The 26,182-nt window shown below is 42.3% G+C and overlaps 1 protein-coding gene and 1 long non-coding RNA gene across 3 annotated transcripts in view; one reads left to right on the top strand and one right to left on the bottom strand.

Annotated features, from left to right (window-relative positions):
* The window catches only part of LOC117236747, a 123,096-nt gene that overhangs the window by 34,582 nt on the left and 62,332 nt on the right, over window positions 1-26,182 (top strand). The gene's annotated exons all lie outside the window — the stretch shown is intronic.
* Window positions 13,104-26,182, bottom strand: part of LOC117236734 (insulin-like peptide receptor) — a 108,304-nt gene continuing 95,225 nt past the window's right edge. Inside the window, exons 4-11 of one of the 2 annotated variants that reach the window (XM_033499928.1) lie at window positions 20,544-20,649; window positions 17,201-18,601; window positions 16,654-16,928; window positions 16,064-16,426; window positions 15,412-15,947; window positions 14,745-15,240; window positions 14,392-14,636; window positions 13,104-14,101 (exon numbers count right to left, since the gene is read on the bottom strand). In XM_033499928.1, the coding sequence (XP_033355819.1) occupies window positions 13,444-14,101; window positions 14,392-14,636; window positions 14,745-15,240; window positions 15,412-15,947; window positions 16,064-16,426; window positions 16,654-16,928; window positions 17,201-18,601; window positions 20,544-20,649 (4,080 nt within the window). In that variant the 3' untranslated portion in view covers window positions 13,104-13,443. The remainder of the gene's footprint in view (window positions 14,102-14,391; window positions 14,637-14,744; window positions 15,241-15,411; window positions 15,948-16,063; window positions 16,427-16,653; window positions 16,929-17,200; window positions 18,602-20,543; window positions 20,650-26,182) is intronic. The other variant, XM_033499929.1, reaches the window with a different exon arrangement.

Below are 26,182 nucleotides of genomic sequence, written 5' to 3' on the forward strand. Positions count from 1 at the left end.
AAACGATTTTTTCTAGCGGGAAAGAACGTAGACTTGAAGCGGAGTATGGTAAAGATGGTTATGAGCGTTGAAATAATTTACTTTAGCTTTTTTCATTTAACATTTTTGTTTGTACAGTGATTTTACATTGCAAATTTTATTTACTTTACGAGCGTACATTCTCCCTTGACATCAGGATATTATGTGGGTATAATAAATTATGAAGCGATATTTCATCCTTTATTCAACATCTCTGTCTTCTTTTCGGTGACTGACCCCGACCACGCGTTTCCCATTGGCACGCAACGCGAAAAGAACCGTCCAGCCATCGGTGACACGCGACTGCACGGCAAAATAACCGTGTTTCATGGCGTTGAACAACGTTAACGATGAAATCACAGCGTTATTCCTGTCGCGTAATCGTCATCGTTGCCAGTCGCGTGTGCAGTTAACTTTTACGTAATAATCGAGGAAAGCGTGCCTCGTCGCAACTGCTCCGTTTACACCAGGCTAGATCGTCCTTGTCCAAGTAATTCGAGGATTCATCGACAAGTTACGCCAAAGCTGTGCTCTGCCATGCTATGTTTAAAGATATTTCCCTCGCTACATACAGGGTGTGTCACAAATGCCTGTCCGTGCTTCAGGAGGGGGAGTGGAGGTAACGTTAAAATCGTTACACGTTAAAATCGTCGGCTGTAACTTGGATTCACAGAGGTCACGCAAAAGTGAACGAGGTTGAGAAAGAAAAGAGCGAACCGAGTCACAGTTTCGGACCGACTTCAATTCGAACGCGTAACGAGGACGATCGACAGCTCGCCTAGCAATTACCGATTCCGCAGACCGTTCCGTGAACATCGAATCGCGTGGAAGCGGCAAGCCGATCGAGCAACGGTGCATAGGCGTCGCGTGCCAAGAATTTCGCACGGTGTTACAGTTCCTGCGCTATCGAACTTCCATTTAAAGCATTTTTCGGACCGCTCTGATTTACTTACGAGAACAACATTCTTCCGTTCAAAGAATTTTTACTACTTCAATAAGATCGTAACATATATAAAATAACCGGTTTTTAACGGATCGTGTATCACCGAGCGAGTCTTAAACGGATAAAGAAAAATTGCAGTCAGATATGGAGGAGAAAATTCGCAGTTTTTAAATGATATGAAATATCCTATACAAAGATAAGAATATCTATCGATAATAGAAACCGTAAAAATACTATCAAGCCGACCAGAGCGACGGTGCGCATATGAGTCACTCAAAATTTATATCGATCGTCTTGGTGAATTGAGAATTATAAGAAATGTACGACGTTACAATTATTATTCTTTTACGTCTCCTTGAGATCTACCATTGCTCTCTACTTCCAATATGCGAGCTGATAGAAAGAAGTCACTTGTTTCCGGAGGATCGAAAATTCTTCACTATCGTAATTGTATCTGTATAACCTTTTGTAAATCGAGAAATTTATTTAAAAATGCTTCTAGTTTCGATTTAACTTCCAATAAACTCACTCGTACATTCCATTCCTCTTTTACTTTTTTCTCTTCAAGTAGGCGCGCATTCCAGATGAGCGTAGAGGATGATGCGGGAAAACGAAAAGGCTGCAATGGCTGCATGGACTTTCGTGAAAGCGAATCTTTTTTTCGCCGATCGTCTCTCTCTCTCTCTCTCTCTCTCTCGTTCTACCTGTCTCCGCCTCTCTCTCCGAGGAGAGAAAGAGCGGAGACTGCCGCCTCCGGCGACGGCGCAAAAGGTATGCGGCAGGTGGCTTTCCGATCGGAGTTGGTAGGAGTCTCGATAAGCGCGCGCGCGCGCATCCGTGCAACTTCGAACGAGGACAACGATCTCTGCTAGTCTGTTTTGGAACTGTATCTCTATATGGTGTCCAGGAATGTCCTTCTCGGTGTTCTTATTAACTAAACTGCGGACATTTTGCCAACCGAGAGGAGACCTTGAATAAGGGTCTAAAGGCCATTTAGCCGATTCAGCAGATTTTGGAACGAACGCGATCTCTAAGTTGCACCGCAAGTTTCAAACACCTAACGTTCTTCTTACGTTCAACGTAATGTCGTGTGGATGTAATATCTGCGATTCTTTGCCATTAATTCAACTTTCACTTTGAACAAAATACTGCGCTACTGCCATTGATCGATCCTTGCTAGAAGTTTCCATACAATTCATATTCATATGAACGTGATTTGACAAATGGAACCTAGATAGAAGATCTTTTTGAAATCTAAGAAGAACCAACCCACGAGAAGATGCGTTAGCACTGGAAAGATGTGACTTATAGTTTGCAAAATTTCACTATTGATATTAGCTCAACTGTGCCAGGGATCTCCGTACGTACATTTTACAATCGCTTGGATGCCATTGCCACGGTATCTCAACTTTCCTCCTATCGCAGTTATCGGTCTATCAACGCGAATTCTTCTTTGCCTGACTCGGTCGGAAGAGGCATCCTCTTTTCTTCCACGATGCGACGTTCTCTCGATCTCAACGCGATCTTGGATCTGGCCGCGGCACGCCAGGAAACAGCTTACCGGTTTCCGACATAGGTGACAAAACGGTAGGAAGAAAAAGAAACGTTTCCGTGGAAACGGCTCGTTTTCGTGGGTTAACGACCCTGAAATTTTGCGATCCTCGACGAGGCACGGTCGAGAGAGGTAGAAGAGGGTGGTGAAAAGGGAGACGGTACAGAGGTATAGAGAGACGCGAAGAGCACGAGGCTTCTTCCTCTTCTTCCTGCCCACGTACGGGAACAGAGATAAAATTGGAGACGGTTCGAGGAACAGGTAGTAACGGTACCTGCTGGTTCAGGCCACCTTTTCAGGTATCTAACTTTGAATATCGCACTTTGAAGTTTTCAATGACGCACTCGGCTTAATAGACTTATCCACGAGGATTGATCCATTGATTTCCACGGAACGATGAAGAACGTCGGTGACTGCTTCGCCAAGTCTCCTAATCATTTACGACGCGTTATAACGAGACCGTATCTAATTAAATCAGTATTTCGTCACGCCATTATTAAATGCGTCACGTTGCGACAGTTTCTCATTCTGCCCGCCATTGACGAAATCGTCTCACGCGTGTAGCGTAAACTGGGTTAACATTGGCAGATACGAGCTCGAACATTTAGAACGAAACCTTTACGGTTTTATGGTTTGAACGAAGGTAGTCCCAAGGAAGGCATTTGATCGATGACCAACGTTATTTACTTTCATCCTCGAAATTTTCTTCAAAGTTATCGTAAACTAGCGCAAACTGGCTGAAAGAAACATCGAAAAAATAAAGGTGAATGTTTTTTTTGAAAATTGTACTCGATTTGCTGTTCGCTTGAAAAATGGAGCAATCTTGCTGTAACCCGTTACGCTGGTTAAGTCTGAATAACAGTCGCGAGACGCGAACCATCTCCTTGAAGACGCTTAAATTTCCGTTGAAACTCATGGTAGAACGATCCAAAGAAGCTCGCATCGAACGACCAGTTATCTCCTTGTATCGATGCACTTTCCGGTGTTCCGAAGTCCAGCAAGTGGTCAGAACTCTATACACCTTAACCTATTGTTAACGCATTCCACGCAGGTCGCGTAAAAATCTTTCCTACGTGGTCCAATTATACAAAAGTGTAGGAACGTCCAATTTTCTTGCACGTATTTTCCGAATGTTTCTTCGTTTAACGAATATCTTTATCTTCTCGTACGTCGTCTTATGTATAATCAGTGGCAAAAGACTTTATAACAAAAGAGCTTCTTTTTTATTTAAACGAAGCGTATATAACTTCTCGTACGAACGATAATACCAAGTATTAATAAAACTGCTCTTTGCAGTGGAACGTTTGAGCGTTTTATTTCCATAAAGGACCTTCTTCTTATACAGTGTGTTTATTGTCTCGACACTAGAAATTTTTCCTTTCGTATATAATTCCAATTTCGTAGTATTCGTCTATATAAACGCTTAAACGAATAAAGAAAACGTTGAAATTTCACAAAAATGCAAATGTTCGTATTCGAACAATAACACGAGCGAAGAGAAAAATATTTGTACGTGACCAGTTCGATGTGGCAGCCTGTTAATTTAATGCCAAAGCCTTCGATTCCATCGTTGTCTTACCTGTTTCACAGAAACGTAGTAGCCTTCTTATAGCAGTTGAATCGATAGGTAAAAATCGATCAAAGGGTGATCGTGATTGGAATTCGTGTCTCGATCGGCGGGGCTCCGCTGGTAAAACCGTCATCGTGGAATAAAAGGATCGCAAAGGTCGCGACGATTCCGAGTCGTGACGCGAAAAGGCACGTTCTTGAAACGTGGAATCGAGGTCAGTCTCTCGGTGAACGGGCTGCAGTTGCACGTACATACATATACCGAGCGTCATGACGAACACAACAGACACGCGGGAGATGCAAAACGAGGAACGAAATCGGGATATACCTGTTTGCCGTTCCGCGGGCCGACGATTCCCAAGAATCTCGTCGTCGAAGATGCCGCCATATTTGGTCGCAGTAGCTGCTTTCTAAGTTGTTCTTTGAAAACTCATTCATCTCGCGGGCGATCGAAAACCATTGCTGGAACCAATAGAAGGGCTTCGAATTTTCAACATACTCCGCTTAGATTCAGTGTGATTTTCAAATACACGAGAATTTTCAAACATATGTGAACGACTCGATAAGTCGTATTTCTCATCCTTCGTAAGAGAAAAACAACTTTGAGATCAATGTTGTACGTATTAGCGATCAATTCTGTATGGAAATTATCTATTCGATCAATTATGGGAAGAAACAGAAGTGTCTTTGTCATCCGCTTGTATATCTTAGAATAACGTTAGCTATGCAGATTAATATAGATTTCATCACCATTCTCACAATTTTCTAATGTTTCTTAAATCTTCGAGGGTTCCAGATATTAGAGCGTTATCATAGCGAGTGTTAATAGATCGTACGAATTCTCAATCGTATGTTTCATTATACACGTACTTGTTGCCTATATGTACACTTCTGTGTAAGAGTCTTAGGACATTTAGTATTTTTGACAGAACGATATAGATTACGAATTGTTTTTGTTGTTATTTGAATTCAATCCATAAGGTATTAGAATACTAACATACTTTCTTTATCGTATAACGTGATATCTGTTCCTTAATTTCGAAGCTAAATGTAATAATCGTCCTAAGACTTTTGAACAGTCACGTAAGTGTATCTATTGGGTTGGCAACAAGGTAATTGCGGATTTTTTTCATTAGATGATAATATATTTTTATCTAAGCGATATACTACGTCGAGACTTGAAAGAGAAAGAAATAAACAAGCCGAGGCAGGTTTGTATCTTTCACAAAAAAGTGTTTTATTAAAAAACTCGTATTTGGTAAATAAAATTCTGTCTCCATTTTGCGTATAGCGTAACGTATAATCGTAATAGTAAATTACAGTTAACGGGGTAGTCGGACACACGAGGCGGCGGGATTGCGAATGGAATAAAAGCTTCCGTCGTCCGTCTCGGTTTCTCTTTTTTTTTTTCCAACGTCGAGCATTACAATTACAATTATTACGGTGATTAGTAACATTCCTCCATCTTTTTTCCTTCTATTCGATATCGAAGAATAACGGCTCGTTACGAACAATCGTATGTTTCTTCCTGGCTTGACAACGTGGCACGTCAAAAGGGATTGATTTATCGATCGATAACGTTCGATCGGTGTATACCTACGGATCGGTCGAACGATGTGTTACGGGGTGATTTTCGCAACGGGGACGGGTTACAGCACTTTCTTTTCGTCGCAGCGAGAACGATAGTGAAAGCACGTCGTGCATTATGTTCGACAAAAACGTCTCGTGAAAAATCCCGAATATAAATGATTCTCCGCTTTCAAATCTGCACGTCGTCGTGCGAATAGAAGAGAGTTGTTGCTATTTTAATACCTGCTCGTTCGCCACATATAGCCACGAGATCTGACACATTTGCAATCGCTTCGAATCCGTATATCCAACGAAAAATTCGATTCGTTTCGCGCGTAATTCGAAGCTTGGAATTCTTGTGTCTTGATTAAGTTTTAGGTGTCTTGAATGCTTTAAAAATCTTGCAAGTCTCGAACGTTTTGGAAGTCTTGAGAATTTCAATAGGTTTCGAGAGCTTGGTAAATATTATATTTATTATCTTGCAAACATTTTGTCCAAGCGGTATATTCGCACGATGAATTAAGAGTGTCCCCTTATATCATCGATATTTCAAAGTTCCTAACAAAAACGCAGTTTGCCGATAAATATTAACAATACACACTGATGAATTTACAATAATAAATTAGTTGAGAACTGAAATTGAAATATCGACAATATATATTGATAATCTAAAGACACTCTCAATGAAAGTTTAAAATGTTCCAATTGTAGACTTCCAAGACATCCGAGACTCGCAAGATTCGTAAAACGTATCCAAATCGTAAAGACTCTTGGGAACGTTCAAAGGTTCCAAGCTTCGAATAACGTTCGGAAACGATTCGAATTTGCTACAGTGTGGTGAAAAACTGCGAATCGCTTCGAAGATAAAATTCGGCCGCCTGTCATCAGCTACGTGTTTCGAATTGGCTTGCGAAACGAGAAAAGACCTTCGCGTACATATGTACATTTTCAAGTGCACCATATTATCGAGAAAGGAGAAAAATCAAGGTATCTGGAAACAGTGGCGCAAAATCGACGAGGTTACGAAACCGGGCGTGTCCCGCGATCGTAATTCAGCCGCTCATTGTACGTCACCGTCCCGAAAAGGAATTTTCTTGGCGAGTAGGCCATACGGCACCAAGGACTGGTTGGAAATGACATCGCACGGTATTTTGCCGATATAATCACACGGCGATCGATGCGCGTGCCGATGATCACGATATTGTCGCTCTTCGGACGTCAGCTCTCGTTGGAATCTCATTTCTTTTCTCGGAATTGAAACTTTTCAAAAAAATCTCTAGGTTGTTCTATTTATCTATAACGATCTAACAAACGGATTTTTCTTCTATTGTCGTTAGCGGTAGTTGAGCACCTATCAGTGATTACCGTCTCTATCGCGCGGTTATTATTTATAATCGACCAGATAACGTAAAATATCGACGATAATAGCAACAACGAGGAACACATCGTGCAATTTGCCGGGTTTGCGTAAATAAAAATTTCCTCCGATTTCGTTCCTGTTTTTAATCTATTCGTAGATCGTGTCCGACGACTGGTGATACACAGCCGAACAAGGAACGATTCGTCGTGAAAAAATACTCCGAACATATAGAACAAAGCTCTAGCGTACGAACCTTCGTTTTGTAAGGAAAACGATTTGAATTGTTTGCACGGTACGTTTGTCTTTGTCCGGTTAAATTGACTTGAGAGTATGCAGCAAGCAGAAGCAATCGTTGTTCCTGTTCTTGAGAAACTAAAAATATAAATCGTACGTTACAACAACTATAATTTAATTGGAAAAGCGTAACTGTGTATGAGACGTTATGGACGATATTTCGAACAATTTCTACGCGAATAAAATTAATTGTCCAAAGCTAATACACGGTTCTATTCTTATTTATGAAATCATTCGAATGAAACGCAATAAAAGAAACTATACATAATACAGTTCGATAGAAAGTATGATACGTAACGATAAGAAGCAGACGATGATATTGTTGATATTTATAGATACAAACACGAGCAGAAACAGAAGCCAAGTTGAAACTCCGACTCGATACACGCGAGGCAAGTAGATTTTCAAAATTGTTTTTCTCGAAAACGAAGCCTCGTACGCGAAAACCTTATTCTTCAATTTCGACTTACTTTCTCGCGGCGAATCGTTGCTTGTTCGGTCGTAGCGCCACTCTTACTGAACACTCTGTACAACGAAGGAGCGTAACCGTTTGAACGTGTCGATAACCGATATCGGACGTGCGTGTAGAAGGTAAAGGCCGATGATGAAAGCATCTTTGTATCCGCGCATCGCAAGCTCTTTATTGACAAATAAATACGACAATAATGTATATACAAAAAAAATAAATAATAGGAAAAAACGTTCACCAGTTTTGTTCGACGAACAAATTGAACAAACGAACGACGACGCGGTCATCGAACGATCATCGATCTCGTGGTGCGTCGATCGGGAACGAGAATCGTTGGACGAGGTCGCATTCGTTTCTACAACGCCCCACAGGGCAAAACGAAACATGCTTGCGTTCGTATTGATCATTTTCTTCTTTTGCATTTTTTTTCCTTTTACGGGCTTAAACGTAACAATACTAATAGTACGGTAATTCTAACAGTCGGATTAACAATACGTGATATTTTAAAATATCTTTTGACTTCTTTTCTTTCTTTTCTTTTCATCTTTTTTTTCTTTTTTTGTCCTTATGCAAAATACGGTCAGCGTAGAAAAACTTCGTTTACAAGATCCCTATATAAAAATTAGTGGTTTCTCCGAGGAAGTCGGTGTCAGTGTTTCTTTCTTCTTTATTCTTTTTTTTTCCTCTAGAAGGGCGTTAAACGTATATGGTGGTATCGCAGATACTACGAGTAAAAGTTTTCAAGAACAGACAGGAAAAGAGAAAAACAAGAGGGAACGAAAAATGATTCCGAAAAATAATAGGAGCACGGGAATAAAAATGGTAAAATGAAACGCGCGTGTGTACGAGAGGAATATGAGAGAAAGAAACAGAGGGAGAGAAAGAGACTATTATTTTGTTCAAGGAATATGCGTGGAATTTCCTTTCTCGTTCGATTTCCTCTTCCTTCTTTTGTGCACTGTCGTCGTCAATGCGATTCTCGGCACGGAGGACTTGTGACAATATTTCCCTGATTGATTTCACGCTAACTACAGATCAGACCAGAGCTTGAGCAATCTAACATTGAGCAGTCGTGAGAGAAAACGTTGTCTTTTGGCCAGAACTAACTAAGAGGCAGTTTCGCACGCGAACGAACGCGAGATTATGTTAAAAAGAGAGAGATAGAGAGAGAGAGAGAAAAAGAGAGGGAGGGAGAAAAAAAAAGTGTCGAAAAAGAATACTAAACGAGTTACAGTCGAAGATAAATCCGAAGGAAGGTGTTGTCGGAATCGAAATTTTTGTTTGTCAAATGTGTTATCTTTACCTAAAAATCTAAACGTAAATACAAGAAAATCTTAGGTTACTCGTGTTATGTATGTACATGACTAATCGTACGTAAATTGCAGTGTTAAGAGTAAAAAGAAAGGATATGGAATAGGAACAAGAGGGCAGTCCTCGGTGTGTTACTTAAATTACGCCGCTACGTTTTCCGCGAAAGTAGACGTATTATCGCGAATCGGTCCCAAAAAGACAACGAAGAAAAAAAAAAGTTGACGAAATGCAAACGTTAACGAAAACGTTTAACCATTGTGTTAAACATGGAAAAAAGGACAGAGAGGAAAAAAAACGGGTAAAAAATCGCTGGAAACGGAAACAGAGCGCGCCAAATCGAACGCGGATCCTTTGGAAAATGGCGAGCGATTAGACGCGTTCGTCCGAGGAGAGAAAATTTCCCACGAATGAACGCGAGTGTTGGAAAACAAGAGGCGCCGAGAAAGAATCGAGGAATGAATTTACTCATCGTTCAGCCGAATCTGTTGAACGTACGATAGGTCCAACTGTCAACGTTTAACCATCGACGAATTTTGAAACGGTTTTTGATAGCTTTCGCGTGGAAACAGTTCCTTTCAAACGTCTCCTTCGAACGGTCGCTCATCCTCTTTCGTCGAAACAGTTCACCGATCGCGTTCTCGCGGTGACAACGAAATTACGTGCATCAGTTCGGCTAGGTGATCGATACAGAGTACATACGTATCATATCGATACAGGCCAGACGAGCTTATCACCCGTTGAAATTTCTGTCTCGCTGCGATCGCTAGCATCGATTTCACGCGTTTGCGTCGCGAAGTAAGCCACACAAGCACTCGTCGTTTCACAGTCAATCATTTTCTTCGCAGACACACGATTATTCTAGTTTTCTTCTTTCAACGGATACACGCGGTCGCAGTCGTTCTCATAATCTTACGCGTTATCTCTGTAATACCAGATTCTTCGTCCTTAATATATATATATATATAATATATTTTATATATTACACGGTCTCAAAACTATATAGGCCTAAGAAACTTCATTCTTTTAGAGCCACGAGCCACTTTGTATGATATAGAGAGAACTCGTCACTTCGTAGGAAACATTTCTGGTTAATCTTACAATGCCGTATGCATAGGACGACGCGCGGCTGCACGCGCGCCACGTATGCGTACGGTCTAAGCGTTAACTGTTTATTCGAGTTACACTAAATACTTTAGAATACGAGCGAGGCTTCACATTGTTTTATAATACAACGATCAACCGCGCGGCCGATCCTCTCGACGAATCAAACCGCGCGATCCGTTCTTTCCTAGAACTGACATCCTGCGAGTCTCTGCTCGCTCGACGCTCCACGGAACAGCTTCGAGAACAAGAGTCGCCTCAAACGTTAGGCGAAACAGCAAGAGCTGCGAAGGGCAAAAATGCTTTCTCAGCGATCCTCGAACACGATCGAGCGATCAGAAGGATTGCAGCGATCGCGACTTTTACCTCGTCCTCTCTCGTCGCGTTTCATTGGCCAATCGCGCATACACATTTCGACATGTTGGCACTTGGACGCGACGAGATGATGCGACGGGTAATCCGAGGAAAGACGCGAATATCGAGGAAGAATCGACGATCACGCCATGCGTCACGGTTTGGCATCGTTAACAGATCACGCGTACGAAAATAAATCGCACTCGTGAAAACATACAGTCGACTCGATCTCGATTTCGATCTTCATTTCGATGTCGATCGCGCTCTCGTCCGCGAGCGGACGCGTCGAGCAGGAACACGCGCGGTCTTGCTCTCGAATCGCAGCTCTGTCGCGTGTTTTTGTACGATTCTCGTTGCTTCGACCTATGACGCACGAATAATGCGCAAAGCGTTGCGGATAGAGTAGGTACTTTGACATTAGGTCACTGGTGCTCGAATCTCGTTCTAGCGGTTAGCTTCTGGCCATCGAGTGCGTAGCGGTGTTTCGGTCGCGAAGGCAAAGAGAGCGTTCCGTGAGGATGGCCGAGTGAAAACGGCGCGCGCCGTAAACGTCGACGAATCGAATTCCAGTTTCCTTTTTCTCGAAACGCGTTCTACGGGCCAACACCGGACGACTAACGGACAAACGCGTGTTTCAAGTTTTTTCCCTTACGCTGGTTAATTGTCTCGGGCGCGTAACCAGTCGAGATTACCGAACTCACGTTCCCACGGAATTCGATTTTCCGCTTCCTTCGATCGCGCCTCGTCGATATCGCGGATGATCTCTCGAACAGACTTTCGTTCTGCTTCCGCTTTCGTCTGCTTGCGAAACACTCGGTTCGATTCCAGCAGCGCGCGAAGGACGCGAGAAAGGAACAAAGTACGAGCGATAGTAAGTAGTCTCGAGGAGATAAAGGAGACGATATCCGTCTCGTGATGAATGCTCCATGAAACAGAAAAAAAAGAGAGGGCAACGTTTACGGAGATGAAAAAATATGTATATGTACGTATGTAGATTTATGGAACTTCTACCATGTCGTAAACTTACTCAGCGAATACGGATGTAATAAATGGGATTAGCTAATCAGTCTTATGTTAGAGGCTCGTTAACATCTAAATTCAAACTGCGGTATCGCGTCGCTGGCGGTGGACTCTTTTTTCCGGTTTGCTCGACGTTCTAGCTATCGACGTACTTTGACGATTTCACACGCGTCAGGATCGATCGCTTCGATCGACCTGGACTCTATCGCCTCGAGCTAAACAGTCTACGTTCTCTCGCCTAACTCAAAAGCACGGTGGAACGCGCTTCTGAACCGATGTTCGATTTCTTTCCCTTAACCTTCGGCAGTGCGAGAAACTCTTTGTTCGTTAACCGACCATTTTCCTTTTCTTTCTTCTTTTTTTCTTTTTCGACACGCTCGTGTTAGCACCAAACGAGAGAACAACGGGTAGCGAACAGCGCTCGAACGCAAGGCCGCGAGCGATGCTTCTATTGCACGATTTCGAGGATTTCTGTTTCAGAATCCCGATTTCCCTCGAACGAATGAATCGAGCCACGGTAACTGGGTTTCTCGCAGCCACCACGGGGAAATCGCAAGGAATAAATATATATGGAGACACGTTGAATTTCCCTGGATACCACGTCCCCTGTAAGATTACCTTCCGATATACGAAATAAAAACGAGAGGAATACGAACGAAGCTGTATCAACCGGTTTCGTATATCTGTCCATGACAATAACAATGACACTTTATCGTTGATAGATCTCTTTAAAAATATGGGATAACTCGAGAAGATTCATACCTATTCGATTCGTTTCCACATATATTTCTTCTCTAACGATCGTCGAACGACCTAATCTACGGTAATAATGGCATTCGTAAAAGCCTACAGTCGTGCAAAGTGGCAATTAAAACAGTGATTCGCGTCTATTTCTTGTAAAATATAAAACCGCCGTAACCGATCGGCTGGCTCGCCTAATTGCCACTTTGATTTGTAAACGCGGTCAACGAAAGGAAGCCGATGTTCCCTTCACCTTACGATTAGTTCGAACGAAGAAAAGCGCATTAACGGAATATATATATACAGGCGCGTGTGTGCACATATAAATATACATATATCTATATACATATTTATGTATGTATATTATATATATATATACGTGTGTGTATATACATATTTATATATGCACAGAACATGAATTGCAAATCGCAAGTCTTCGATGCAATCGCGTTTTTTTTTTATCATACCTCGGCCGTTATTCATCAGGCCTGTAAGGGGACGCTAGTTTCGTTCTCGTCGCTTTTCTCCGGAGTATTCGGAAAACATTGTCGAATTCGTCTCACACTTTCAAGCCGCTTCTTTCTTTCGGCGTGAAAAGGCAGTGTCTGCTGTAACAAGCGGATGCGCGCAAATGAAAAACACGGGTTTATATATAATGTAATATATCTTACGAACGTAATAATAGGATACTTAGAGAGACGAAATCAAGAGACGTTCACGTTTTCTACGAAAATAATTTGTCAACGTAGTGGATAAACAAGGACATATTTAAACGCATCTAAAGATTTAAAATACGACTTACAACTTAGAACTTGCCGTTTTAAAACACCACTCGGTCGAAGGCGCGATGTGAGCATGCATATGAACGTAGAAAACGCGTCGCAGAGTTATTGGAACGTTTGTTGGAAAGTCTGACTCGCCAGTCGTCTTACAGACACTGCCCCTTTCGAAGGTTCGTTCGATTCCAGAATACTCTTCAATGTCTCGTGTCAGACCTTCCCGAATAAATTTCACCACAATGTTCAGAGACTGACACCAGCAGTCCACGTACGCGATCTTAAATCGCTTTCAGTAGATCCAGTCGCACCCTTGACGTCGTGTTGCTTGGGCAACGACGAACTTAGGGTGCGAAAATGTTAACACTACGTGGTCGTACCACTTATGTAGCCATTGTTTAAGGTCTCCGGTTTGTTCACGTACTCAACCGGTGATTTCATTTCCTTTTTCTCCATACCGTTGTCGATATTGATGGTGTCCATCGATGGGAAGTCGACCCGCAGCGGCACCGCTTCCCTCTTCTCCGCAGCCGACAAAATTTCTGGGCTACCATTCTCGTAATCTGGATTCACCAGTTTTGAAGAATTTGGGCTGCTCAGGAAACTTCTTTTGCTGGGATTCTTCGGACTCCCTGATCTGTTGCTGATCGATAGCTGACTCAAGTTGCTTCGCGAGGTGCTCTTCGCGTTTATAAACGGCGAACTCTTAACAGATTTTAAACTGTCCTCGACGAATGGCAGGTTTAGTACGTCTTTGCCCGAGGCAATCGAATCTGCGGAGACACCGTCGAAATCGTCGAAGCCGGCCTTCAACGGCACGTTCGATGAGTTCATGTCGTGGCAGTTCGAGTTTGTTTTCGAGTTCTCGCCGTATGAATCCATTCTGAAACGGGGACTGAAACTGTTCTTAATACTGTTTGGCTCGAAGCTCGCGAAATCGCCGAAATCCTGCCTCAATGGAGAATCTTCCTCCCCTTCCACTTCCTCTTCTTGTAGATCTTGCAATGTAGCTAGTTCCAAGTGCCTGTACACGAATTAGAAACATTGTGTCAGAAGGACTAGCAAAAAACGCGATATTACAGTAGCGCTTGGATAAATTCCAATAAATCGGGCATCCGTATTGTAATCTTTCGCAAGTTGTTAATTATATAAACAATAAATACATTTGTAAAGTATAAGAAAATATATCTGTTTTGTTTTCTACCTAATAAACGATAAAAAGAAATTTTTTCTCCAAAAATATTCGACCCTGAAAAAGTTATTGGAATTTCAGCGAGCATTACTATATTCTAATAAGAAAAGTTCTATGCTCACTGATCTATCTGTGGTGAGTTGGACTTGTTTTGGTTCCTTGCTTCCACTCCTTCTACGCTGTGATAGAAACTGACATTCTGGAAACGGTCCGAGTCGATATGCTTTAGCAACATACTGGCGATATCCATAAACGTGGGTCTTCTGGTCGCCTTATGTCTCCAGGTGTGCTTCATCAGTTCATATAACAACTCTGGACAGTTCTCTGGCCGTTCCATAACTCCTCCTTCGATCACGTACCGCAGAACCTAATGTACGTTAAGAGAGGTTGTGACGATATAAAGAGACTGTAGATTTTTGTACAAATTTCATATCGTTGCGAACATAATTTTGGTTAGAAATTAAAACACACATACCTGCTCGTTCGATAGACCTTGGTATGGCTGCGATGCAAAAGTCACCATTTCCCATAACACAACTCCATAGCTCCACACATCCGAATAACTGCTAAAAACACCGTCTTTCAAACTTTCTGGTGCCATCCATCTGACTGGCAATAAGCCTTTGCTTCCTTTTCGATAATAGTCCCTCTCGTAGATGTCCCTCGTCATTCCAAAGTCTCCCACCTTTACCGTTAAATCTTCCGCAACCATGCAATTCCGAGCGGCCAGATCTCTGTGCACGAATTTCTTCGTAGAGAGGTAGGCCATTCCATCGGCGATTTCAATGGCCATCTGAAGTATCCTGTCTAATTTTGGTGGCGCGTTAATCATGTTCTCGCATGTGCCTGGCCTGTGACTCCTCAAGTACCTCTTCAAGTCGCCGTTCACCATCAACTCCATAATGACCAAGGTTGGTTGCCCACGAGTTACCACGCCAAGAAGCTTGACCACGTGATGAGCGTCGAAACCCCTGCAAAGAAAAGATTCGCATAGTCATATAATTAAACAGCGGATGTTTCTCGACTTTTAATTACATGGAAATCAAAGACGCCAGAGTATATTTTTACTTTCCTGTAGAAAGATAAGCACGAGCACGGGTTATTTTTGCCCTGCAACGTGTTCGGATTATTCATCAACTTACTTCATCACGGATGCTTCGTTGAGAAACTCGATTCTCTCCCGATCAGTGGCGTCCTTGTTCACCGTTTTCACAGCGCACCGTACTTCCGGTTTACCCTTCACGATGTCCTTAGCTATTCCTTCGTAAACCATGCCGAATGTGCCAGTTCCCAACGATTTCAGCATCTCGATCTTTTCTCTTGGTACCTCCCACTCGTCCAACACATACGGAGTGCTCACGTACTCCGGATTCACGGTTGCAATCAACGTCACATTAGGAACGTTCCTTAAGAACTTTCGTTTACAAACGTAGAACGAGACGAAGCTAACGATCGCGATGACCGTGCAAAATAACAGCCAGAATATCACCCAGAAAATACTTAGGGTGTTTCTCTCCTCGATGTAGAAGTATTTTACGTGCGTATAGGCGCCATAGCCGGCAAGACTCGTCGCTCGAACTTTCACGGAATAGTTTCCGGCGGGAAGCTCTTTAAGGACGTACGAGTTGCCTGCCTTTGTGAAGTCCCGCCTCGTGATGCACACCACGGTCGGTTTGTACTGAAACAGGATAATCTTTTGTTCACAGAATTGTTGCAAAATTCGAAACCCGATACCGTGAACAAAGTTTGACAGGATGAACCAATAGAAGTTAAGAAGACGTGAATTCCACTCACGTTTTGTATGTCAACCCTCTTGTACTCGATCTGATAGGTGATGATCAGACCGTTGGGCTGAGGTGGCTCATCCCACTGCAGAGTAACCATGGTGAGACTGTTATTCTCGCCGGATATGCTCATCTTGAAGGTGTTGGGAGGAATGTTATCGGCACTTTCCAGGGGTAACGTGCGATAGGTTCTCATACTTTTGGTGGAGCATTTCTTGTAAGTGTCGTTCATTTCTTGCGCTCTGCAAGCCTGCACCTCGATGTTATAAGCGGCAAAGTGGCGTAGGTTTTTCATTACGAAGGAGAGATTCATGCTGGGCACCAATTGCTCGAACACTATGTACGTCCCGTTCTCGATCTTTTCCATTACAGGCTGTGAATATAAAAGTGGAAAGGTTAGGAAGATGAATTTGAAAAGGACATGGAAGGGACTTAACTCCTTCGAACTGACCGACATTAGCTATGTATCGCTTAAGAAAGCGAGAATCAAGCGACTATAAATGCAATTTTGCAACAGGGACGTACAAAACTCGATACCAGGTCGGCTAAGCGTATGGAAACGCTATAAATACTTTTCGATGAAATTGAGCGATGCTTTACCTGATCTCGATCCAACGATTTCGTTTTTCTGGATAGAATGAACGACATCTCCGAAACGTCGCGCTTCTTCTTCGGTTTTCGTTTTATATAGACCTGGTTGTGTAAAGCGTCTTCGAATTCGATCGCGCTGGACGCTTCTTTCTCTCGAAGAGACTGATCGGTTTCTCGATCAGGACATTCGCAAGTGCCAGTTTCAGGTATCATTTGCTCTTTCTCTTCCTCTATTCGTTTCCTCTCCTCCTCTGCGAGCGCCTTCTTATCTGTCAGCATCAGAGCTAAGCATGCAACACATTTTAATTATCGTTAGATCTACCTGATTTCTTCTTTACTCAAGTAAAAAATCAATTCAAGTATTAATGTTAAATATTATCGATCAAATATTAATTCTTTCCTTATCGAATCGTTTATACAATCGCAACAAGCTCTGCCCCTGAATATTACGAGCTTGCGCGAATCGAACACATTCCCGTATCCGTGCATATCACATTTACAAATGTCAAGGGATTGATAAAATTAATAAAATTGATCGCATAATCGATGTACTCACGTTCCTCGCAATAATTTCTCTGATCGATGAAATTAGGGTCGTCCGGCTCCCATCGTCCAAAGATCCGATAGTGCGTTAGGTTTCCGTTCTTGTGAAGAGGTGGCAGCCAGGACATGATCAGCTCGCTGCTCGAATTACTCCAAGTCATAAGGGACCTGGGTGAGCTAGGAGCTTCCGGCATCGTTCTGAAGTATGTTAGGTTGCTCTGGGCTCCGGACCTTTCCGTGGCAATAGTGTAAGTCTTCACGTAATAAGCGTACTGCGTGTATGGCTTCAGCTGAGACAAGTAATGCGTATGTACGTTCTTCTCCTGTCGACCAGACCCAAACTTGGATCCTTCCATCAGGGTGGTATTTGTACTTGCGGATACATCATCGACCTTCCAACCATCTCCACCACACGCGTCTCTACCATCGTACATCGTTACGTTCATGTTGGGTGCCTCGATAAAATACACCACGTATCCAAGAAGAGACCTGGCGTCGTGGTGAATAAACGGTTCCCACTCGATCACCGCACCCCACGGTGACTTCTTACCAACCCTGGTCCTCAGTTCGGTTACGTTACACGCAACTTTGTCGCCGTTGCTATTAGGCGCCACCTCGTAATCCGTAAAAGGTCGTAAACCCGCCTTCTCTCGAAGCATCTCGATTTTGTACAAACACAGTTTCGGATTTAGATGAAAGAAGATCTTTCCTATGCCACCTTTCGACAGGATTTTAATATCTTTATGCAAACTCCAGTCCCAGAGTTCCTGTAGATTTTGGTTGTCCATTACCAATAACGAGTATTTTGAGTTATCGATATCGTTTCCGCGTATCACTCGCAGGTTCTTCAGGAAGTTGAGAGATATCAGTGGGAAGCTACGCACGATCTTCAAGTAGCCGTCGATCTCTTCTATGGTGCTCAGACTGTCTTCCAGCTCTTTCACGATATTTTTCCCACCTCGAATCTGGATCTCTAAACTGCCGGTGATGTGAGTGCATCCGCGAAGTTTCTGCGCCGAGGCGATGCTGTCCACGTTCGCTCCGGCACACTCTTTCTGACAGGGTCCCTCGCATTTTTTACACGACACTTTGCCATTCGATTCTTCGTCCATGTAGCCCGGTGGACACTCCATTACGCAGCTTCCATTGAACGATTTGTACGGGTAGTTCTTCACGTTGAACACTTCCCGTGGTTTCTGCATTCCAAGGCACCTCTCCTCGTTGATGCATCGATGGTTCATGAATTCCAAGGTACCGTTAGGGCACTGTTCCCTGCACTCGTTGTTGTCGGTTACCACGTCTTTGCAGACGACGCAGTCGCGATTCGTCGGGCCAGTGCACGTGCCTAGACACGACGGATGGCAACACGTTCCGGACTCGTCGCATGCGTTGTTCTCGCACTTTCGATCGCAGACTGAAACGAACAAGTTAGAACGCCAATGATACTAACAACACGTACTATCTATGACGTTGTACGAAGGTGTTCTCATCTCTACTGTCCTACGATTCCACATAGCATCTTCGACCTAAGCGTTTTCCCTATTTTCCCTCGTCCACCTAATTGACCAACGCGCTATTCCCGAGACTTCTACCGGTAAAATTAGCGGTTCAACGATCCAAGATATCTTATAAATCCCTCTGTCTTCTGTGTCTTTTAAATCCTACCTCGTTCCAGAGACTTCGCCTTCACTCGATAAGGTAGCTGTTAAGAGAAGCATCAAGGAGACACTGTCCGATGTTTGATATATAAGTACAAGGTTGAATCTTTTTAACGGATAAAATGGCTGTTTGATGACTACACGTGAAAAAATTCAAGCCACTGTTCCGGGTAAACAACCACACGGATGTAGCCTCGAACGTGCGTCTCACCGGATGAAGTCTTGTCACGTTCTCCGTGGGGACACGTGGCGACGTCTCCAACTTTCCCTGTAATTTTTGCGAAAGGGGCCGCTTCTCGCTAACGAACAGCCTACGATACGATCGATAAACGCGAAACACATTGAAAGTTCGCCAAAAAAAAAAAGAGTAAAGAGAAATATAAAAAAGAAAAACAGAAGAAAAGAAAAACATTTCGTAGGCCCTTGAGGAATTATCCAAAAATAAGCTTCTCATAAATCGACGTGAAACACTCGAGCTACCGTGGAACTGAACGACTATCGGCGTTCTATGAAAAGTTCAAGCGGCACGCGATTGCTAGTACAGCGATGTTTAACGCATTCCTGTCAATTTTTACCCGCGCAAAGGTCCGTTGAGTGTAATTTAGAGTCGTAGCGCCCACGGGTGAGCCGCCTACGGTGGCCAACGTGTCGCGCCGCCGCCAATTTCTCGTCGCCCCTTTCCTCGCGGCCAGACAGCCTCCATTTTCCACAAGGCCAGCGAATAATCGGATAATTTCGGAAGGAAGGAACGAACGGGGCGGGAGCGTGATCGAGAATGGGTCGTCGTCACGCGTGGGAGCGGCAGCCGTCGAAGATAGCTGGAAACGTGCGTGTCCTTTCATCTTCCACTCGGACAACGCGGCCGACCAACATCGGGAATTTCCCCTGCGACATCGCCGCGTTACGAATTAACATCGGCTGACAGGGAATTTCCAACTTTCGTTCTACCTGGCGCGCGATTTCTCTACTTTGTCGAGAAACGATATTTTCAGATGAAACGGTGGCTGTCATGCTTCGAGACTGGAATCGATTTCTAGCGAAACTGAGAAAGTAGCGTCCGTCTGGAACACCTAAGCTTCGACATGACGAAGTTCGATCTTGAACTTTGCACGAAATAATTAAACTTATCGTATATAACGTTAGTTTCGATATAATAAACAGAAGATATGGGCAGAGTAGCTTAGATTCGGCAAGACGATACAGCGAAAACGAGAAAATGATTGGAGAATCGATAAGTTCCTATTATACATGAACTGTGGCTTCCCTTGATGCGTTCAGACGGTTGTAGTTATATCGAAATTTCTTATTTGCATAAACGAAAATTGCTAGAATTGACGATATACTAGGGCTTCCCTTTTACCCGGTCTTCTTTTCATCTGCCACGTTATTATCTGTAACGTATTCATCCTACGTCGAATTTAGCATAAAACAAAATTTAATCTAAAAAAAAAGTTGGTCTTGATATTACACGACGCATAAACTTTCGTGCAACTAAACGTGCCTTTTACTATATACCATACCAAATGGAATTCTCCTCTGAATATTTCGTTCCAAATTTTACCTTGTTTTATAAACTCTGCTCTATCACAAAAAGACCGATCGAGAGAGAGAGAGAGACAGACAGACAGACTACTACTATTATATTTCTACTATTATATTTCATGCGAAATTCATAATTCCAGAGAGAAAAACAATTACTTTGTTGGCAGTGTTGCTGGTTCCAACACAAGTATTCATCCGACTTGGTCTGTCTTTGCGGACAGTGCTTCTCGCACACTGGGCATCCATTTCTCGGATTGTTCCCCTGTGAACAGAAATACAGGAAAAATCAATATTGAAATATTCAAGCGATCCATCAAAATATTTCCTAGCCATTTTTGAACCTAGTTTTTCCTCTGTAACATCGACGACGTATTACTCGTCTATTAATACCTTATCGATGGATTGCTTTTACCGTGAACGATGATTTCATAAAAAATTTGTTATTTAATTATTATTTCACTATGACGATTGCTCGTAGGACACGCGGCGTCGTGGCCCAATTGTTGAAATTTCTAAAATCGTTGAAATCGTAAAAATTTCAATACGGCGAACGTTTGGAAACACGTGGGACTCCAAGGACGAAAATCGCGCACGAAGGGGAGAGTTTACCACCTTGTTAGCTACACGCCGCGCCGGCCAAGAGAATTCCTTAACTTCCGTGGAGGCTGTGGAGTGCTAAAGGTTGGATCGATACGTCTGGCGCCTTCCATTATTTATTTTTATCGCCGTTATGCTATTTTTCCGGCTTCAGCGAAACTTTTAGTTTCATACACTTCGCGATACATCTCTTCTGTACGTGCCCTTTGTTTTAGCGCCGTTCTTAAAGAGTTGCGATTTTTCTTCAGTGTCTAAACCGAAAATCTCGCGGCGAAACTTTCGTTTTACGTTTGCTCGCGTTGTAAAAATTCTAAAAGTTTACCATCTCGATTACCGATCTTCTCTTCTCTTCTAATTTTTCACAACTTAGACACGAAAACGTTGAAATTGATGGGCTAGCAATCATAGCGGTGTAAGTAAACATAAAACACGTTCTTTATTCAACGTTATAAAAAGTTCGCTATAATATAATGCATAAGGGAATAAAGATATAACTTAATCGATCACGAAGTTAAAGGGATGATAGCTTTAAAAGTTGAAACAGGTGACTGAAACAAATTCTACAAATTTTGACACGCGCCACTGCGACTTCCCGCCCCGTCGATTGTTCAAACGTCGACATCCTGTAAACACGAAGCTCATTTCCTGTTCTCGTACCATCGATGGAATCAAGCAATACGAATAAACATGGTATTCGGGTAAAAGTTCGTAAAAAATTAGTATCCTGTCGAAAAATTCGACTACTGGCTGAAAACGATATTTCACGCTATATTCGACATCCGAATCGAACGATTCCAAAAGTACCGCGAAAATCGGAGAATGCCAGAACCCCAAAGCTGTCTGAACGAGTTAATCGACGTTAAATGTTAGAGTAACGCGTGGTTAATCCGACCGATTCGGCAATGTGAACAAAAATCCGCAATGTGAAAAGAAATTTCCGTTCAAATGAAAATTTCAATATTTGTTAAAATTTAAATTCGAAATTACAATTTCAAGATTGAATAACGAGTTTTTCCTAGCGATCAAACGATGCAATTGGGTGTACGGTACTCTCGACGATCGCGCCTCGTTGAAAGCTCGAAACTTTGCGACGAACCCTCGACCCTCGACCCTCGCGACACGCTCGAATTTTTTAGCGCGCCAGCCGGAAACTAATTAACCCTCTGACCCGGTCACGTTCTATCGATCACCCTTGCGACCCGTTGCTGCGACGAGCTACCATCCTATCGGCCGGACTCGAGAAATGAGATATTTATCAGGATTGTCGTGGCACGGGGGTTACGAAGATCAACGAAACAAACCGGTATCTTACTACGACTTTGAAATAGTGAATGGACATAGTGATTTTCGGCTACCGTTTAATCGAATCACAAGGACAATTTTCGTACGATAATAAAATCCGCCATCTTCGTTGGTAATTCGGTTACCAATTACTTGCCAAACAGTTATTTTCTGTTCGTAGAAAAATTGTGTGTTAAGTATTAGGCGTGTAAATTACTTCGGTGCTTTTACATTTGCAAATATATCGATAGTTTTAATCCTTTGAGCGCTGCGTTGTCCGACGTTAAGCGCGTGCCATGGACTGCCCACTCTTTACGAAAAAACACCGTGGGCTGCGTATTTTTTACGAAAGAGCGCAAGTTGAGCGGACTGAATTTTCATCGAAAAATATATCGATTGTAATTAAAATAAATGATGCAGTGACCTGAAAAGCCTTAATAACCATTTATTTCATCGAGCAATAATAACACGAAGAATATAAAAGCTTGAAAATTTATTTTTTTGATTGAAAATTTAATAATTTTGTATTGTATGGTAAAGCAGGCTTCAATACACAAGCCAATGTTACATTTTTTGTATTCGTAACGCGAATCAGTCCTGCGATTATGTTTAGTGCAAACAGCGCATCTTCGTCTTGAACAATGTTTATTATTTTCTTTAGTTGTGCAGGATGTAGGAAAATGCCTCTTCGTTAACAAAAATGGAAGGTCGTCCGAATGAATCTTCCTCCTTTAGCCTCTACTCAGCGTGGTAGGTATTTTTGCAAAATATCTTTTATGAGAGGCAGATGAAAATTTTCAAATGTTCCAGTTTTATTATTAGCATTTTTACAAAGAATGTATGCATTGTATATAGCGAGGTCTAAAAGGTGGAAAAAATATTTTTCATACCATTTTGTGCTTTTTCGAACGCAGCGAAGTGAACTCGAAATCATATCGATTTTATCAACTGCGCCCATCAAGGCATTGCAGTCTGCTACACGCTTTGTTTTTCGCTTTGATTTGCCAGTTTGATAATTAATTTTTTTTCTTTTTTTGTTTCAAGGAAATCATCAAAATGTCAGGTGGATAACATCCATACGTCTCTTTTATCACGCCACTTTAGCGCCACTTCTAGCCTAAATTGAATGGTTGTACGAGAACGTATATTGCGTTCATAGCGCTCAAAGGGTTAAAGAGTTCCATCCACGTAATTTCGCACAACTTACAACAAGCTTGCCATCTGCCTGATTTCCAAGGATTCGATTCATTTTCTCTTTCGTTGCTACGTACGTTATGTCTTCCAGCCAGATTCTACGATTCTACGAAATTTAAAGAAACGTAATGTATTTATGACGTTGCGATATTCCTCAGTTCTCCATAAATTGATAGATTCTCCGAAAAAATGCCGACCAGCTGACGCATATCGAATCTTCTCCACAGTTGCAAGATTCAATGATACGGATAATTACCGGCGAAATCGCGGTCACGTTATCAAGCAAGTCGGGAAAAAATAGAGATAGAGGAAAAGAGATTGACGCGTGACCGTTGGACAGATTTATCTCGCGGAAGCGGCGGGCACGCGACGCGTCATATATGACGCGTTAGCGTCGCAGGAATCAATAAAGAGCGTCGAAAGAACGCTCGGCCGCGGACGAAACGACGTTGCGTTGCGTTGCGTTGCGTTTCCATTAGCGGACAATGAAAGTTTAAATAAAAGTTGCCGATGGAAAAGAGTCGCCGTCAAGCTCGTAAGCTCCACTGGTACGGCTCGCCCTTTTTATTACAACGACTCGCCACCCCGTTCGATCCATACGTCCACCCTCGTCGTTCTGGTCGTTGGTCGCCAGAGAAATAATTCAGGACGTATCGCGCGGCAATTAGCGACGGGATTTCCATGTCTCTGATCTATTCCCTTTCCAACGCTTTTTTTTCTACGGCTGTACTTTATCGAGTAGCCCTGCGTCGCTTACGATTTCCAAATTCACCAGAGACATCGACGAGACGAAATTTTACAGGGCAAAGCGGAAATAAAACGTCGCGTACTCGACTAATCTAGCGATCGTGTCGTGCAATATAACGTGATCCAACGTTAGTAGGAGAAGTATTGGTTGTTCGTTGAACGTCTTCGTCGGTTAATGGTAATTTTCGGTGTGTTTCCTTCAAGTTACAGGTTGTAGATTCGAAATTTGTATGATATGCAAAGATACACAGGGTATCCAGTTACAAACGAAAGGTGCAAATTATTGGAAAACTATACACCGTGGGGAAAAAATGATTCAGACACGAATTGGATGATTTCAAAGGGCAAATAAACTGGTTGTAATCGATTCGTTTCTACGTGGCCAGGTAATACAGGTTCTTTTAACAGAATCATGTAGTTTCAAATACAGTAAACGTTCCCTGGAAAATTGGTATATACTTTCATTTGTCAGATTTAACGTATAAAAGACAAGGAACGGCGAGAGGTGGAGTTCTTAGGTTCGCGTCGTCTTTGTCTTCCATACGTTAACTTTGACAGAGTAAAGATAAAATATTTGCTAAGCTCTTAGACATAAACAAGTTGAATTTTCTTTTTGGGGAGAGGACCGAGACGGATCGATTTACTGTATTAAAAATATTATGATCCCGTTTTAAAAAATGTAAATGTCACGTAAACGTTGATGTCAGTTTCATATAACCTGTAGCTAGCCATCTTCCAAAAAGGCTAATTAAAAAGCTAATTGTACGAAATTATGCCCTTCTGAACCCATTCGCTTCTTGTCTGAATCGCTTTTTCATACAGTTTATAATTTTCCAATAATTTGCATATTTTGTTTCCTACGTAACCGGAAACTCTGTATAAAATATTGAAACATAGCACTCGTAATAATATTTAACGAGTAAGCGTTCATTTAGATTCTATCTCTTTGCATACGTTATTAAAAACTGACTTTGCATAAACATCTATCTGTCATATTAATCGTATTGAATTAAATGTCAGAAAACAGACACTTCCGTGCAAAGGAAAATACTAAACGCTGCACATTTATCATATAGTGTGAATTTATTACAAGAGCAAGGAATGCTACGTTAAAAATAGTAAAACGCAAGAAATAGTTAATTTTATGACAAGAAGGTTTGCTCTGGGAAACAACTATTTCCTACAAAAATTATTTTATTTTACAAGGAGAGTATCAAAATTGAAAAATTATTTAGAATTTGAATCGTACGATATTAACGTAAGAGAAATGATGATATTCGAATAATAGAACGCTTGAGTACCAAGTGTTCGAATAACAGAAACGCTTCTCCGTTTAAAAACAAAGTCACAGTTTCTAATTATTTTATGCATAATATGAAACAAGAGCACAGGTTTGTTATTACACCAGAGAATTTTAAACACAGAACTGAAGTTTTCCACAAATTGACAGAGATACAAGATACTAAAAAATTGTACAGAATTGTTTCGTGAAATCGGCTAGGCTGCTAGGTAGTCGAGCATGAATCGTACGTTACATTTTCTCACAGTTGGCAGACTAACGTGCGCGAAATTCGTTCGTCGTGATCGCGCGACGATAACGTCATTATCGTTCTTCTCTGGTCGAATTCGCCCACAAACCAGCGAATAACGGCACGCGCCGTTGCTCCGATGAATCCTCTTTGATCGAAACTTCTTCGTAACCGGTGCAAATTGCCAGTAAGAGCGCTAACCGAGTGGAAGTTTTTACCGCGGGATGCGTCGAGAAATGAAAGCTCTTCGAGGCGTTTCGTAATTGTCGATAATCCGAACGAAACTCTCGGGAATCACGAAGGAACACGTTCCTAGAGATTCGAATCTCTTTGTCCGAAAACCGCTCGCTCGAACGAAGCCGATCACACTTCAGACCGGATTTGTCGGAGTCGCCCTTTGCAGCGTACGCTTGCTCGCGCGATCTCGCGAATCTGATAAAAACATAA

Source organism: Bombus vosnesenskii, unplaced genomic scaffold (genome assembly GCF_011952255.1).
Source record: "Bombus vosnesenskii isolate JDL3184/JDL3185 unplaced genomic scaffold, Bvos_JDL3184-5_v1.1 scf7180000013352, whole genome shotgun sequence".
Taxonomy (NCBI): Eukaryota; Metazoa; Arthropoda; class Insecta; order Hymenoptera; family Apidae; genus Bombus; species Bombus vosnesenskii.